Source organism: Neovison vison, chromosome 6 (genome assembly GCF_020171115.1).
Source record: "Neovison vison isolate M4711 chromosome 6, ASM_NN_V1, whole genome shotgun sequence".
Classification (NCBI taxonomy): domain Eukaryota; kingdom Metazoa; phylum Chordata; class Mammalia; order Carnivora; family Mustelidae; genus Neogale; species Neogale vison.
Window position 1 is genome coordinate 122,248,280 of NC_058096.1, and position 14,957 is coordinate 122,263,236.

General features: G+C 39.7%; 1 protein-coding gene across 2 annotated transcripts in view; it reads right to left on the bottom strand.

Moving 5' to 3' along the window:
- FAM162A (family with sequence similarity 162 member A) overlaps positions 1 to 14,550 on the bottom strand; it is a 28,264-nt gene extending 13,714 nt beyond the window's left edge. Inside the window, exons 1-2 of one of the 2 annotated variants that reach the window (XM_044252224.1) lie at positions 14,363 to 14,550; positions 13,604 to 13,644 (exon numbers count right to left, since the gene is read on the bottom strand). In XM_044252224.1, the coding sequence (XP_044108159.1) occupies positions 13,604 to 13,613 (10 nt within the window). In that variant the 5' untranslated portion in view covers positions 13,614 to 13,644; positions 14,363 to 14,550. The remainder of the gene's footprint in view (positions 1 to 13,603; positions 13,645 to 14,362) is intronic. The other variant, XM_044252223.1, reaches the window with a different exon arrangement.
- Positions 14,551 to 14,957: the final 407 nt, after the last annotated feature.

Here is a 14,957-nt window from a genome sequence, read left to right on the forward strand (position 1 = left end):
AGTTCTGAAAAAATTTGATTTTAAGGATTTTTGGCAGTGTTTTCATTGATTTTACTTTTTAAAGATTTATTTACTTGAGAGTAAGAGAGTGAGTGTGTGAGAGAGAGTGTGTGTGTGAGCAGGGGAGGAGCAGAGGGAGAGGGAGAAACAGATTCCATGCTCGGCACTGAGCTATACAGGGCTCTATCCCATGACCCTGAGATCATGACCTGAGCTGAAACCAAAAGTTGGGACACTTTACCAACTGAGCCACCTAGGTACCCCTTATTGTTTTTATATAGGAGTGGATTTTCAGAGGTCCTCTTACATACTGGAAATTAGAACCTGTTTATATAAAGATTGTGGTTATTTGTCATCTGATTTCTTTCCTAAGGGGCTACATTTATTTCATTTTCTAAGTCTGTAATCCCAGAAGGCCTTACCCCAGTCTGGGTTAACCACGCCACCACTGCCACCTAGTGACAGTAAGTGTGCACCAGGAAGAAAGTAGATGAATCACAGTGTAATCGATCTCTGATTCCTTCCTCATTTTAAATGTGGATAGTGTAGTATTTACTGCTCCAGCACTGATATGAGGGATAACCGGAAAAATAACCGTGAGAGCATTTGGCAAGATGCTTGAAACACGGCAGGTCCTCTAAATTTTCAGTTTGTTTTTGAAGCATGACTTAAACCGGTAATTTTCAAAACATTTCCATAGCACTTTTCAATTTTACCTTTAGAGTAGTCAGAATTTCTCACCAAGGTAATTTTATGCAGTTACCAGGGCGTGAAGATATTCTATAAAACTTTACAACAGTTCTTCATAACTCTTGGGATTAAAACAAAATGCTGTAATGTTGTGAGTCTCAAACGTCAGTGTGCCAGAACCACCTGAATGGCTTGTTCAGAATCAACAGTTCTGGGGTGGAGGATGGGAATCTGGATTTCTAACAAGTTCCTAGGTGAAGCCGCTACTAATGATTTGACACTACTGTTTCAGAAACACTATGCTTCATTTTATTTATTTATTTATTTATTTGACAAACAGAAATCACAAGCAGGTAGAAAGGCAGGCAGAGAGAGAGAGAGAAAGGAGGAAGCAGGCTCCCCACTGAGCAGAGAGCCCGACGCGGGGCTCGATCCTAGGACCCCGAGATCATGAACTGAGTCGAAGGCAGAGGCTTTAACCTACTGAGCCACCCAGGCGCCCCCGTTTTTTTTTTAAATTGTGGTAAAATATACATAAAATTTACCATTTTTGCCATTTTTAAGTGTACAGTTCTGTGTCATTAAGTATATTCAGACTGTTGTACACCATCACCACCATCCATCTCCAGGACTTTTTCATCTTCCCCAGAGAACCCCTTATTTATGTGACCTACAAGTCCCCATCTCGCACCAGCCTGCCCCATTCCCTTCTTGCAGGCACAGAGACAGAAAGGAACAAGGTTAACTGGCAGTGAGCTGCAAGGTCCACAGGAAGCAAGAAGAATCAGGAATTATTTCCTTAGGTATTGCCCTTCCCCATCCCTCTTAATTAGAATAGAGACAGCTTAGGAGGAGAGAAGACAAGATGCCTCTCAGCTCAGTTTGGGTAATACTGACAAGGCAAAAATACTATTGTGTACCCCTAATTACCACCAGTCACATAAATGCATGTTTGGAGATATTCATTCAACAAATAATAACTGAGTACCTACTATGTATCAGACATTGTTCTAGACAATATACAAAAAGATAAAAATCTATGCTAGTAAAACTTATGTTTTCTACTGGAGAGAAAATATACATACATATGCACACATACATGCATATATACATATATGCACATACAGATACACACACACACACACACACACACAGAGTTAGACAATAAATGACCAAGAGAGAAAATGAACACTGGGAACGTGACATGCAGAAGTGTTTGTGTGCCTGGAATTCGGTGTGTGTATGAGATTTTAGGTAGACTAGCAGGGTGAGCTTTCTTTGAGAATGCCACTGTCAAAGGAAGTGAGGGAACTAGCTACGCAGATATCTGGTGGCAGGATATTCCAAACAGAAACAACTGTTAAGTGCAAAGGCCCTACAGTATATTCTAGGAACCACAAAGAGGAGGCCAGTGTGGCTGGAACAGAGTAAGGCGAGTAAGATTTGAAGTCATTGAAGTATCTGGAGTGGAGGTGAAATTAAGGACTTGAAGGCATGAGAGGTTTACCTAGATCAGAAAATATCTCCCAACTTTTTTCTTACTACAACTTCATACTGGATGCCAATAATTTTTACCTCCCTAAAGTATAAAGGTTAATTAAAACATACAAATATAGTCATATTATATATATTAGAAATAACAAATGTAAAAAATTTTAAAAGCCTGAAATCACTAAAGAAAATTATGAAGTACTTAATGTGATTTCAGTTATTTTGCAAGTACAAAAAAATAAAAGCACATAAAAGTTTTAGTGTCATTAAGACTTCCTTTTCTGTCTCAAAGAGATAACATATCATGCCCTAGAGACATCCAAGACAGAAAATTTCCATCCTTGGTGGATCACAATTAAGAACAAACATACAAACCAAAAGAAAAACAGCCCTTTAACCCTGTGGCTGCACTTGCAGCCTGTCCCTGGCTGACCGGTTCTGGATCCCCCAGGGCCCTAACAGGAAGTCAAGACGAACCCTCACTCCTGCCTCTAAGGATGTGACTGAGGAATGTCTGGTTAACCTAGTGTAGAGGTTCTCAAACTTTATTGTGCCTCAGAATCACCCAGAGGACTTGTAATAGATTACTAGAATCCAGTTGCAGATTTTTTGATTCAGTGAGTATGGGTAGAACCTGAGAATTCCTATTTCTAACAGTTTCCCAGGTGATGCTGCTACTATTGTTCTGGGGGCTCACAATTTGAAAACCAGTATCTTACAGGTTTTCCCAGTAGCTGGAGACTGAAATGGGTCAGCTGGGATGAGTCTGGTTCAAGTACTGGCTTTTGTCTTGTTGCCCCCTCCTTTCCATAAAAAGCCTTTCCAACCTCATGATGGACAGTGCAGAGAGGTGGAGATGCTTTTTTTCTCAGAATCTTTCAACACTCCTGGAGAGAATCATCAGTGATGTGACCTTAGAATTGATAAATCAAGGTTCAATGAATGCTATGGGAGAAAGAGGCTTTTAGATTATCTAATTTAATGTTTTATAACCTGTGTGAAGACCAGTTGCCAAGTGTGTTTTAAGTACATTGCTAACTATGAAGGCCCTAATGATCTGCTTAAAAATAAAATCATGGCATTTGTCAAAACTCTTAAAACTGTATATCACAGACAGCTTTAATATATGCAAATTTTTAAGTATCAAGAAGGATGTTGGGACAATCCCAGAATGGAATGCAGTATCAAACTGTACTAGAAAGGTATAACATGACCTAACCCCACAACCTTCAAGGTGGGAAAAAAGAAGCTGACCTAAGTTAATTTTGGAAACATCCTTTTGACCAGAAACTTTAAGACTAAAGACAAAAAGAACTATACATAAACACTGCACTCTAGTTGGCAACTTGTTTCTTGCAGGAGTATGGGTTAACAATCCTGAAACTACAAGTATTCCAGGCCTGAACAAATCAGTAAATAAGTGGTAGATAATGACAGCCCAGAGAAAGAAGTTCCAAAAGCAAGGGGAGAAGGCTAGAATGAATGAGGTACTGGATCAGTCAGAGAATTCAGAACGAATAGTTTTACATTGCTGTTTATTAACATATATAAATAAACATATATTTATTTATAGGTTATACGTTATTTGTATGTATTATGTATATGGAGAGTTGATAGATGTAAGACAGACATAATCCTAAGTATGTGTGTACACACGGGTTAGTATACATACATGTATTTCCTAGCTCTACCCAGTGGAAGGGCCTGGAATCAGTGACACTTCAGTGGGAACAAGCACACTCAGTGCCCAGATCTTGATTTCTAAATACCATTATCTAATAAAAGGAACTAGGGCTCCTTGGAGAAAAATGGCTGGTTCTAGGCTGAAGCTGAGAGAATACGAGATGAGTCTAGAATACCCTGTAATGCCAGAAAGGAAATATTAAAAAAACACAACAATGTTTTTGGATAGGGGCAAAGGGACATAAGAGCTGATCTGATACAGCCTAACCTGGAATAATTTAAGCAACAAAATAATGTAGTAATAGATTACAACTTAAGGTATAAAATATACAAATCCATATGAATATAAATAATAATTGAATAAAAAAATGAGGGAGAAGGGACAAATCTTGCCTTTTGAGAAAAAAATCCCAAATACAAGCAGATTTTCTTTCCTCCTGGATTCCTTTCCCCTTGTGGGAAAGTACAAGTTGGACTTTGGGACTTGTTTCCAAAGAACAGAGTATGGGAAGAGAGAAACAGTAACTTTACAAGGAAGGAACAAACTGACCAAGGTTAAAATCACCAGTCATGAATCATTTGGATACTGTACCGTCGGAAAGACACTCGACCTCTGTGCTAGTTATTCTGTCGTCAAACCCATAACCCTAGTCTCATCATGAGAAAGCATCAAACCCAAACTGAGAGACATTCTACAAAATACCTGACTTTTATTCTTCAAAAGTATCACGATCATGACAATCAAATGTGAAGCTGTCACAGATCAGAGGAGGCTAAAGAGACATAACAACTGAATGTGATGTAGCACCCTGGAACAGAAAATGGGACATCAGTACAATAACCAGTGAGACCCGAATAAAGTCTGTCCTTTAGCTGACAGTAATATACCAATGTTAATTTTTTAGTTCTGACAAATACACTAGTTTTACAAGATGTTAACATTAGGGGCAACTGGGTGAGAAGTATACAAAACTCTTGTACTATCTTTGCAACTTTTCTGTAAATTAAAATTATTCCAAAATAAAAATATTTTTAAAAACATGAGTACTGGGGTGCCTGGATGGCTCAGTGGATTAAAGCCTCTGCCTTCGGCTCAGGTCATGATCCCAGGATCCTGGGATCGAGCCCCACATCAGGCTCTCTGCTCGGCAGGGAGCCTGCCACCTCTTCTCTCTCTGTGCCTGCCTCTCTGCTTACTCTGTCAAATAAAATAAATAAAATCTTAAAAAAAAACCACACATGAGTACCTGACTATTTAGTATATCTTGTTTTTACTTTTTACATGTTTTATAAATATTTTATTATTTACTTGATATTTATACCTTTTTAAAATTAGCAAGAATTTGATGTTATCTCTATATCTCTCACTCATTTGCACTCCAATATGCTTTTGGAATGAGACAGAAAAAGAAAAATATAGGGTATAGTCGGGAATGTGCCCAATCCAAGGCAGACGAAAATGAAGGTCATCTGACTAATGTACGCTGGTAGAAAGGAGATGAGAAAATTATACATGTTGGTATGTATCTTGTCACACCTTGCTATTCTCAAATGTGCCTGACATTGCCTGGGAGCTTGTTAGAAATGCAGATTCTTGGCCCCCCAACCCAGACCTACAGAATCTGAGTCTGTATTTTTTACTTTTGTTTTGAGAATCGGAACAATTATATGTCTCAGGAGGACAAAGGTAAAGGTATGCTTATCCTGACAACTGCAAAGCTCATACACCCTTCAGTGAGACATCCAAATGATTCATATGAACATTAAATTTTGAGAAGCAAATAGATACCCATATTCATTCAAGAATTAACGAGTACTCACTATGTACCAGAAACATGGAGACTAATAACACATATTCTAAAGTCTAGAACAGTATTATTTATTCAGCCTCAGCTGGGAGCTTCATAGAAATTCAAGTTCTCAGACCCCACCCCAAACCTTCAGAATCTCCTGGAGTATGGCCTAGGAAAATGTTTTATTTAATAAGTCCTCTAAGTTGATGCTTATGCACACTAAAGTTTAAGAAGCAGTGTTCTAGAAAAGTGAATTTCAAATTGTGCATAAAAGAATCACGAAAGTTCTAGAAAAGTGAATTTCAAATTGTGCATAGAAGAATCACCAAAGTAGCTTTAAAAAATTTAAACAATTTGAAATTTTTAAAATATTTTTTTTAAAAATTAAAAAAAATTTTTAAAATGCACAAGTCCATCCAATTAAATCTCAATGTCTGGGAGTAGGAGTCTGGCATAAATATTTTTAAAAATTCTCCAAGTGATTCTAATGTGCTGCCATGTTTGAGAATCGCTGCTCTTCAACACAATCAGTGGGAGTCCCTGTTGGAGCACAGGTCACGTGGATGACCAGGGCACCTCCAGAGCTCAATACTAGTCTCTGGCAGAGTTCAAAATCCCTCTTTTCAAAACTCATTTACTGAAAAGAAGTTCTGTTTTATTTCTAACTTCCGCAGATCAGTAACATATAGGTCACTACATTACAAATTTGGAATCTCTGTAGAGTCGTATACCCAACTTTCAGATTTTACGAGAGCATGTTAGACTCCTACATTACTCAGTACTTAATGGCATGCACTGTCAATTGTTCTACAGTTGTCTTACATCCTCATCCCCTTTGGGAAAGGCTCTATTTCACATCCCTCCTCCAGCCTCCACAGCAGCTGACTACCCCTCATGGGGAAAAGACCCACTATCTGACTATCTCACAATGAATGATCAGAGCCCACCAGGCTGATCCTACTATGAGACTGTTTGCCCAACCACCTTCTCTTTTCCTAGTGTACCAGAAGGCCAGGAGCTACCATGACCCTGGCTGGGAGAAACAGCTTGTTTCTGGGGAACAATGTTCCCTTTTCATATCCTATGGAAAGATTTTTTTTAATCTAAATACTTAGGTGAACGGTTCTCATGTTAGCCCACAAATGCCTACTTAATCCTCCTAGAATTCAAACAGGATATTGCTAGTCCTAAAATGTTTGCTATGATAGAGAAGGGCAAATCTGAGGAAGGAAAACTGAAAGGTTGATTTGAGAATCAAATCATTTTTAAGTGTCAGGAGGACAAAGCTAAATGTATACTTATCCTGACAACTGCAAAGCACATACACACCCTTTAATCAATACTATATTTTATATCATTACAATGAAACTGTATGTCAAATGTTTGTAGCCACTCGGTAGACCTAGAAGGAAGAATGACTAAGTGAGGGTAATTATCTTGCTTAGAGAAATTACAGATCTTATCCCTACTCATTTAAACTAGAGAACTCATTTAAATTAGAGAACCACTGATTTTGTTTCCACATTATAAGCAAAACTGGGCTACTCAGTTTTGTTGTGAGCTGGCCACAACAAAACAAACAAATGAACCTGAGATATTAACTTACTCTGAGCTTTTTCAATGATCAGGTTTGATATTTCCTATCTGCAATTATTCTGAAAAGGATGGAATATTTTGGCTTCACACTCTGATTTGCCCAGCTCTTGTATGCAACAAAGATTTCCAAATCTGCCTGCCGGGCTCCCATCATTCACAAACCTTCCTTCTTCTATGAGGTCCTTGCTGATGTTCTATGGCTTTGAATTTAAGTTAAGACTCTAGCCTAACTCACTCTGAATCTGGGTACTGTGCTTATCCATGTTTCCCCCACAGTAAGATTCCTTTTGTCTGCCAAACTCCCAAAAGGATTTGGGAAACAGAGCAGTTTTAGGCAGGAAAAAAACACTAACAATGGTGATTTCATAAAGTAAATCTAAGTGCAGGATGCAGGATGGGCCAGGGGCGAGGAACAAATCGGGGTAAAGGGAGCAGCAGTAGCAAGATGTAATTATGGAAACCTCCTTTTTGGTGGTGTCACAACACTGTAGTTCAAGTGGGAAATAAGACAGCTATAGGTCCTAACAGAGAGGACCTAACAGATGACAAAAATACTATGGAGGAAAAATGGCAAGAGAGATTGACATTATGAACTTTTGTGGGCTGAACAGAACCCTAATCACCATTTGTAACATTTCTTCCATGGGAAAAAAATTTAGAGTTCAAAAAATAGATTTAAAAATAAACCTCTGAAACCTGGCCAGTTTTTCTTTTTTCCCAATTTATTTATTTTTAGAAAAACAGTATTCATTATTTTTTCACCACACCCAGTGCTCCATGCAAGCTGTGCCCTCTATAATACCCACCACCTGGTAACCTGGCCAGTTTGTAAGTGGGGAGGAAACTATCTGGTGGCCAAACTTTCGTGAGATGGCGCCATTTCTTGGTGATTTTTTTCACTCCCATTAACATTTCAGCCCATTCCCAAGAGTGGTTATTTGAAACTCTCTTGGCCTTAGCCGTTGACCTAAATCTGCTTTTTGACAGAAACTGATTCCCTTCTCCATCTATTTCTCATCCTTCCCTTCAGGTTTATAAGAACACTAGCCCTTCCTGCACTCTAAACTAGTGAACTGTTCCATCTGTGATCCCTCTTACTAAAGGATGTTGTACCAAACGTATCTTGCCACCTCTAGATCCTTCCCTCAGCCCCTTTCCTGCCAAATGTCTCCCTGCCCTTAAAAAAATAAACTTTAAATTATAAAAGTAACACTTGCTCATTACAGAAAATTTTGAAGCTTAAAAAAAGGTATGAAGAGGGGCGCCTGGGTGGCTCAGTGGGTTAAGCCTCTGCCTTCGGCTCAGGTCATGATCTCAGGGTCCTGGGATCGAGCCCCGCATCGTGCTCTCTGCTCAGCAGGGAACCTGCTTCCTCCTCTCTCTTTGCCTGCCTCTCTGCCTACATGTAATCTGTCTGTCAAATAAATAAACAAAATCTTTAAAAAAAAAGTATGAAGAAAAATAAAAACACCTATAATCACATCATCCAGGGATAGCACTTGATATATCTTTCCCAGACTTTTTCCTATGCTTACATATAATATATTTCATAAATAAGTACTACTACATCTTGCTTATATCAAAATACTTCTCCACGATATTAATTAAAAATTGCTTTTGAGGGCGCCTGGGTGGCTCAGTGGGTTAAGCCGCTGCCTTCGGCTCAGGTCATGATCTCAGGGTCCTGGGATCGAGTCCCGCATCGGGCTCTCTGCTCAGCAGGGAGCCTGCTTCCTCCTCCTTCTCTCTCTACCTGCCTCTCTGCCTACTTGTAATCTCTCTCTGTCAAATAAATAAATAAAATCTTTAAAAAAAAATAAAATAAAAATAAAAAAAATAAAAAAATTGCTTTTGACAGCTATATAACAACCAACATATGGATATAAGCTGAATTCAATCATTCCCTTGACTTTATGTTTCCCAATTTCACTACTACAAATGAACAGTTTTATATATAAATCTTTGATGATGTTTCTGATTATTTTCTTTTTTTTTTTTTTTTTAAAGATTGTATGTATTTATTTGACAGAGAGAAATCACAAGTAGATGGAGAGGCAGGCAGAGAGAGAGAGGGAAGCAGGCTCCCTGCTGAGCAGAGAGCCCGATGCGGGACTCAATCCCAGGACCCTGAGATCATGACCTAAGCCGAAGGCAGCGGCTTAACCCACTGAGCCACCCAGGCACCCCTGATTATTTTCTTATATAGAATCCTGGTAGTGAGGCATTAGCAAATAAGAACCTTTTTAAGAACAGAACTGCTTTCCAGAAAGGCAGAACCGGATTTACATTTTTACCTGTAGTTGATGAGAATTCTTATCTCATTATACCAGGGTGGCACTGAGGGCACGCTATCTTTGACAAAAAACAAAACAACAACAACAACAAAAAAAACAATTAATTGTTCTCAACAGTTTCTATAAATAAAATACTAATCTCCTTCCTTTCAAAGTTCAAATGAATGAATAAGTGGCACGTATTTAACTTATTACCTTGGCCTCACTACCCACACATTTTACTGTAATGTTTCTTCCCCCACTCACTTTACTAAAATTGCTCTAACATTAGTGATCTCTTTCTAGTCCCATGATTATGTTTTTTTAGAATCTCATCATTAGCTCATTTGATTCTACTCTTCCCATCTTTAAAGCCATTTGACTCTACTGACCTCAGCCTTCTGCAAGGCCTCTGTCTCCTAACATTTCACTGCCACATTCTCTCCCTTCAACTCTGAAGGGAGTTATATTATATCAGGCCTTACATTATATCAGGCCTCCAAGACTCAGTCTTTGCCTCTATCCCACATTCATCTGCCTCGGGGAAGACTCCCTCCTTTGTCCCCTGGTCTTTGACTAAGAGGTCCCATATTCACCTATAACTCAGTGCCACCTACCACTCAATAACACATGACCCTCTCTGCCACAGCAGTATCCCTTCTTACCTTCCTTACTTCAGACAACAGGGCAATACTCTTTCAGCTCTCCACACTCAAAAACTTCAGTCTTCCTTAAATCACCCTATGTCTCACAAAGCCGCACTGATTTCTTCAAAAACACTTCCTAGATATATTCCCTTTCTGGCACTTCCATCATCAACTCACACATGGATTTCTGCAATATCTTTACAGGATGTAGCTATTCATGTTGTATGTAGCAACCATGTTAATTTTTTAAAAATGTTTCTTTAATGACTTCTGCTGGAAAACTTCCTTTTGCCCAAATTCAAGTGGTTCAAAACCCTCAAAGGCCACACCTTATCTATTACCTCCTGACTGAAATCCAAGGTAACCCTTCCTCCTTACTATATTTTCTCCTTCCAGGAGCCCCTACCTTTGCTCCTGTCTCTCTCCTATGCCTTCTGTTTCAACGAAGCCTTCGGTAATTTTAACCTATACTTCAATTTCTTTCTCAAAGCCAGTGCTATGTTGGGCCTTGGGAGGAGGAGCTCAGTGGGGAAAAGCCCTGATTTGTAGTGTTTGTCAATAACCCTCACCACAATAGATTTTAAGCTACCAATATAACATGTCTAATTGGGAAAAGATGTGCACAAAGCCAATAGGAATTGGCTCCAAGGCACTAGAGCAGCACTTAAAATCTGTTCTGCAATCCAGAACTTAATATACTGTCATGCATAAGCTCTCCAGATGTATTATACAGGTATATTTGTTCACTGCAACAAACTCCAGCTCTAGAGTGGGAGTCCACTCATTTTAGAGCTTTCATAGTGTACAGGGCACATAGTGTGTGCTCAATAAAAACCTGATGACAAGACCTGGTGGGAGTGAAAGCCAAAGAGCAGTAAAAATGGGCATGTACTCATTTAGGATTGGTTAGGAAGAACCAACAGAAAGGTCAATGAAGGAGTAGAATGTAGGTGAAATAAAATCAGAATGGGAGTCAGGAGATATTGGTTATGTCCCAGCTTTGTACCTGTATGACTCTTCTGAAGCCAAGTTAATTTCCCTCTGAAGCCTTAAGTTTCCTCACCTATAAAACTAGGGGACTAGACTACAAGACTTAAATGTTATCTGATTCTAATGCTGTGGAATGTCAGTTAAATTGACAAGGACGCTGTCTATGGTGCACTGTATTGGTATAATAATGATAATAACTAAATCATTTAAAAATCTGTTGGTGGGTGCCTGGGTGGCTCAGTGGGTTAAAGCCTCTCTGCCTTCGGCTCAGGTCATGATCCCAGGGTCTTGGGATCGAGCCCCGCATCGGGCTCTCTGCTCAGCGGGGAGCCTGCTTCCTCCTCTCTCTCTCTGCCTGCCTCTCTGTCTACTTGTGATATCTCTTTCAGTTAAATAAATAAATGAAATCTTAAAAAAAAATCTGTTGGTAATCCAGCAAAGTTTAGGACAAAAAAATTTTTCTGAAGGTGTGAAGAAACATTTTTGTAAAGTCATTCCATTCTTTTGACTTAATAATTATTCTGTAGAAAGTAATAACTTATTAAAAATAATTTTAAGTTAATTTCTAAAAAATTATTAGTTATTTAAAATAACTAAAAATAATTATCCCAAAGAGGGGCGCCTGGGTGGCTCAGTCGCTTAAGCGTCTGCCTTTGACTCTGGTCATGATCCCAAAGTCCTAGGATGAGCCCCACATGGGCCTTTCAGCTCAGTGGAGAGTCTGCTTCTCCCTCTACCCACCTCTCCTGCTTGAGCGCACGCATTCTCTCTCTCATAAATAAATCTTTAAAAAAATAATTATTATTCCATAGAATATTACTGCCTGTCAGTGAGCTGGACACTGATAAGTGCTAAGCATTTAGTGAAAACAGTTTAGTCTCTACCTTCGTGCAACCCACAGACGTATGGGTGAGTAGCCATTTAGGTCCAAATTATGTATCAGTGCCTTTTAACTTAAAGAGCACAGACTGCTCTAAGGAATAGATGCAAGTATGGATCTCTCTTCCCAAAACATAAAAAATGAATACAATTTTCAGAGGTTCACAGGACCACTCATCTGTGAAAGGGTCCAAGAACCACAAGTTAACAACTCTGACCTGTATCTCCAGCTACAGCCGCAAAATGAGAAACAAATTCAAGCTCATAAAAACCTGCACTGTTTGCTAAAAAAATACAGCACAGATTACTAACAGAAACAATTTTTAAAAAGGTCCGTTGTTTAAAGGATTAAGCTTTGGCTCTTTGAAATTTCACTCACCTAGAGTATCTTATACCATAATATATTCTGGGTAAGTGAAGCAGGCCTAGATTAGGTTTCTATTTGATCTGCCTTTCCTTTGGTTAAGGTTGCCTGATAAATCAGTCTTCTTAGGTGAAAATCCATTTGCACATAAATGTGTGCTTCCATTTCACAAGTAAATCTATTTCATGACTCTTACATTTCATATCAGAGAGACTCAATTAACCATGACAAACACATACACAATTCACACATATCCTGAATAAGCATCTTAAATGAAATAAAGAGCACAAGTTCTTGAATTAGAAGGCACTTACTCAACTCCTGGCTCGAGCATTTTTCAGCTAAATGATCAAGAACAAGTCATTTAACCATCTGACCTACGTTTATTCACTTGTACATTGGAAAACGGATGATAAGACTTACCTAAGAAGGATACTATAAGAAATCAACCAAGTAAAATAATGTATGTCAAAGTATTTAGCTATAAAATGGACACAAGTAGGTGAAAGGGCAGATTGCTTAGAGTTGCTCACAAAACATCAGACATTCAAAGAAGTTCCTTTGGAAAGAGTTCTTCATAAAACATTCTTAGTGGATCTAACTGGAATAAAATAAATTGTTCTTAAATTGCTCAAGGAATTTTGTTTTGACTGAGTGCCCAAAAGTGAGGTTCCTAAATATCAAAAGTCTGCAGAGAGGCTTTGGAATCTTTATAATGCTTAAATATATTTTCAAGGCAGGAAGATAAACTACTTAAAACCATAGGGTCTTAGTTCCTTTATAGTCGAAGTCCCTTCTACTCAATGTATTTTAGCTTTTTTATAAAGCATTGGTTCTTTGATTTACCTTGTTAATAGCTAACAGGTCAAAAGGATGTACACAAAAGATTTTAGGGTAAATTAGTTCAACAGAAGCTAAACAAATCAATGAAATCAATCTCTTTTTAGCGGAGGAAATGTTTATTTTAAAGGAAGTAAAAAATATTCTCCAGTTTGAGACATGTTTTCCAGTCCACTCTCCACTGGAACACAAAATAAGGATATAAAAGGTAACTTTACATAATTCATTTACATTTGCAGTGTACATTTACATTATTTCAATAGGCAAGTCTGGGGTGACTCTTCCTTTAAAATTTGAAGTAAACAAGTTTTTAATAATTTGTTACCAAGAAATAAAATATCAGTCATTACACCTTACCAAAGTTCATAAAGGTGACCAAAAGTGATTCGCCCAGGTACCTAGAAAAGAGCCAAGCGGCAAACGTTCTGATTTCTCAGCCCCTACTAAGCAAAGGCTCTGCTGGTTCCCCAAGAAGACAAATTAAGCTCTGACTCCAAATACTCATTATACAAATGTCTACTAGAAAAATAAACTGCAGATTCTACATAACACTTAACTGTCGAATTGTTTAAAAGAAATGTATCCCCCATTTTAGGAAAACAATTAGTATTATTCGGTAATACTTTAAATCCCTTTCCTAAACAGATACTAAATGAGTAGGAAATTCTAGACTCTAAGTTTTCTCTGAGAGCAGGTATAATAAGCTCTTGAGATGGTGGAGGCAGGGGAGACTCAAGACTCCAGTAGAGCTACGGACAGGAGAGGTCAGAGTGGAAAGTTGAATTAATCAGGAAACGGGGGAGTTCCAGGGTGGCAGGTGCATTAAGCACTGAGCTCAGAGGACACTGGGGATGGGGGTTCGATAAGGATCTGGGAGCAAGGGCTCGTCAAGTTGGTGGGAGGTGGGTGGATGGAGGGCCAGGCGCGACGGTCACTCTGGGCCAACCCCTACTACCTGCTTAGCAGTTGCTCGCTCAGGCTTTGCTCTCTCCCGTCACTCCAAACAACTTCGGAGTGTGCGGTAAAACCGAGCAACTACCAGACCTGGGGAAGCTGCACGATTCCTCAATCTCCAAACTGGCTTCCCAACCTCCCCACGCCCGGCCCGCGTCTCACCCGCTGCCTGGCGCAGGCCGCGCAGGCTCCCCATGGCCGCCTACTCCGCTGACCCGACAGCGCCTCCCGGGCGGTGACAGCGCGGGCGCATTCAATGTCACCGAACGCCCGCAATGGGCAAGAGGCGGCAGGCGCAGGCAGGCGGGACTTGGGCTATTTGAGGGCCGACCGAGCGGGTCGGGCGTGACGCTGCGGGGCGTGTGGGCGGGGCCTGCGTGGCGCGCGGAGCGTGTGGGACGTGCGTGACGCGCGGACTATGCGGGCGGTGAGCCCGGTTCAACCCGGCACAGTGCCTGACGAGTCTTTAAAGAATGCCTTTGTGAGATGTGGGTAGCCTGGGCCTTAGCAGTCATTCCTGCGTCTAAGAAAGCGCCCTTTAAAATAGAAGAAATGTGCTCACTGTAGAGCTTTTGTGAACTGTAGACCCTGGAATCGCATTGCCTAGAAAACCAGTATTTCAATACTGTTTTTCCAGCATTTTCAATGGATATGTATCAGTTTATCAAAACCACACAGCCGGGCTCCTAGTAACTGAGCGACCCCACGTGTTACTGGCTTTGAGGGTGTTTCTCAGTCTGAGAAATTAACACGCATG